Source organism: Olea europaea, unplaced genomic scaffold (genome assembly GCF_002742605.1).
Source record: "Olea europaea var. sylvestris unplaced genomic scaffold, O_europaea_v1 scaffold40788, whole genome shotgun sequence".
NCBI classification, from domain to species: Eukaryota; Viridiplantae; Streptophyta; class Magnoliopsida; order Lamiales; family Oleaceae; genus Olea; species Olea europaea.
Window position 1 is genome coordinate 1 of NW_019260470.1, and position 1,041 is coordinate 1,041.

General features: G+C 38.2%; 1 protein-coding gene across 1 annotated transcript; it reads left to right on the forward strand.

Moving 5' to 3' along the window:
• On the forward strand, positions 1–1,037 carry LOC111387536 (pre-mRNA-splicing factor 38-like; the record flags this gene model as incomplete). The annotated part of the gene is made up of 3 exons (XM_023012104.1): positions 1–347; positions 713–834; positions 931–1,037. Coding segments are annotated over exons 1-3 (519 nt in total), but the record flags the coding sequence as incomplete, so codon positions are not given.
• Positions 1,038–1,041: the final 4 nt, after the last annotated feature.

Here is a 1,041-nt window from a genome sequence, read left to right on the forward strand (position 1 = left end):
AAATCCTTCAAATATATATATATTACCTACATATATTCAGGTAACTGAAGTGCAAGAATGGCGAACAGGACGGACCCGCTAGCGAAAAGCATAAAGGGGACGAACCCGCAGAACCTGGTGGAGAAGATAGTGCGTTCTAAGATATACCAGAACACTTACTGGAAAGAGCAATGCTTTGGACTCACTGCCGAGACCCTTGTTGACAAGGCCATGGAGATCGACCATTTGGGTGGTACTCACGGCGGCAACCGCAAGCCCACTCCTTTCTTGTGCCTCGTTATGAAGATGCTTCAGATCCAGCCCGACAAGGAAATTGTCGTTGAGTTTATCAAAAATCCCGAATACAAGTAATAACCCCCATTGATTTTTGTCAAATTTTGAAAATTAATTGATTGACCCTTCTTGTGCTGAAGGATAATTGATAGTCTAATAAATTATTGTATTTATGCGTATGAATAGGGTTATTCTGTTTCTTGTGATTCTTTTTTGCGTACAATTAAATATTGTTTGTGATGCATACTTGAATTTCAACAGTTCCATTCCATATTGTGCAAGAGCGTTCATTCATTTTGCTATAATGTTGCATCTATATTCTGTGTGTTATTTCCTGTGGTATCATTGTTTATATCACTTAATGCTATTGTTTACATTTACTTTATCAGAACAACAAATGCATTTCTCAGGACTGATCGACGGTACTGTCTCATGACAGATATGTTCGAGCGCTTGGAGCTTTTTATTTGCGACTTACAGGGACAGACATTGATGTTTACCGTTACTTGGAACCTCTGTACAATGATTACCGAAAGCTACGGTTCAAATCATCTGATGGGCGTAAGACTTCCTTAGCTCTATTGAGTATGATCTTTGTACAGAATATACATTTTATGTCATACTAATGTTGTGCTTCCCTTGCTCCAATCTTATCAGGCTTCACCTTGACACATGTTGATGAGGTTATTGATGAACTTCTGACAAAAGATTATTCTTGTGATATTGCATTGCCACGAATCAAAAAAAGGTATCTGAAACCCCATTTTT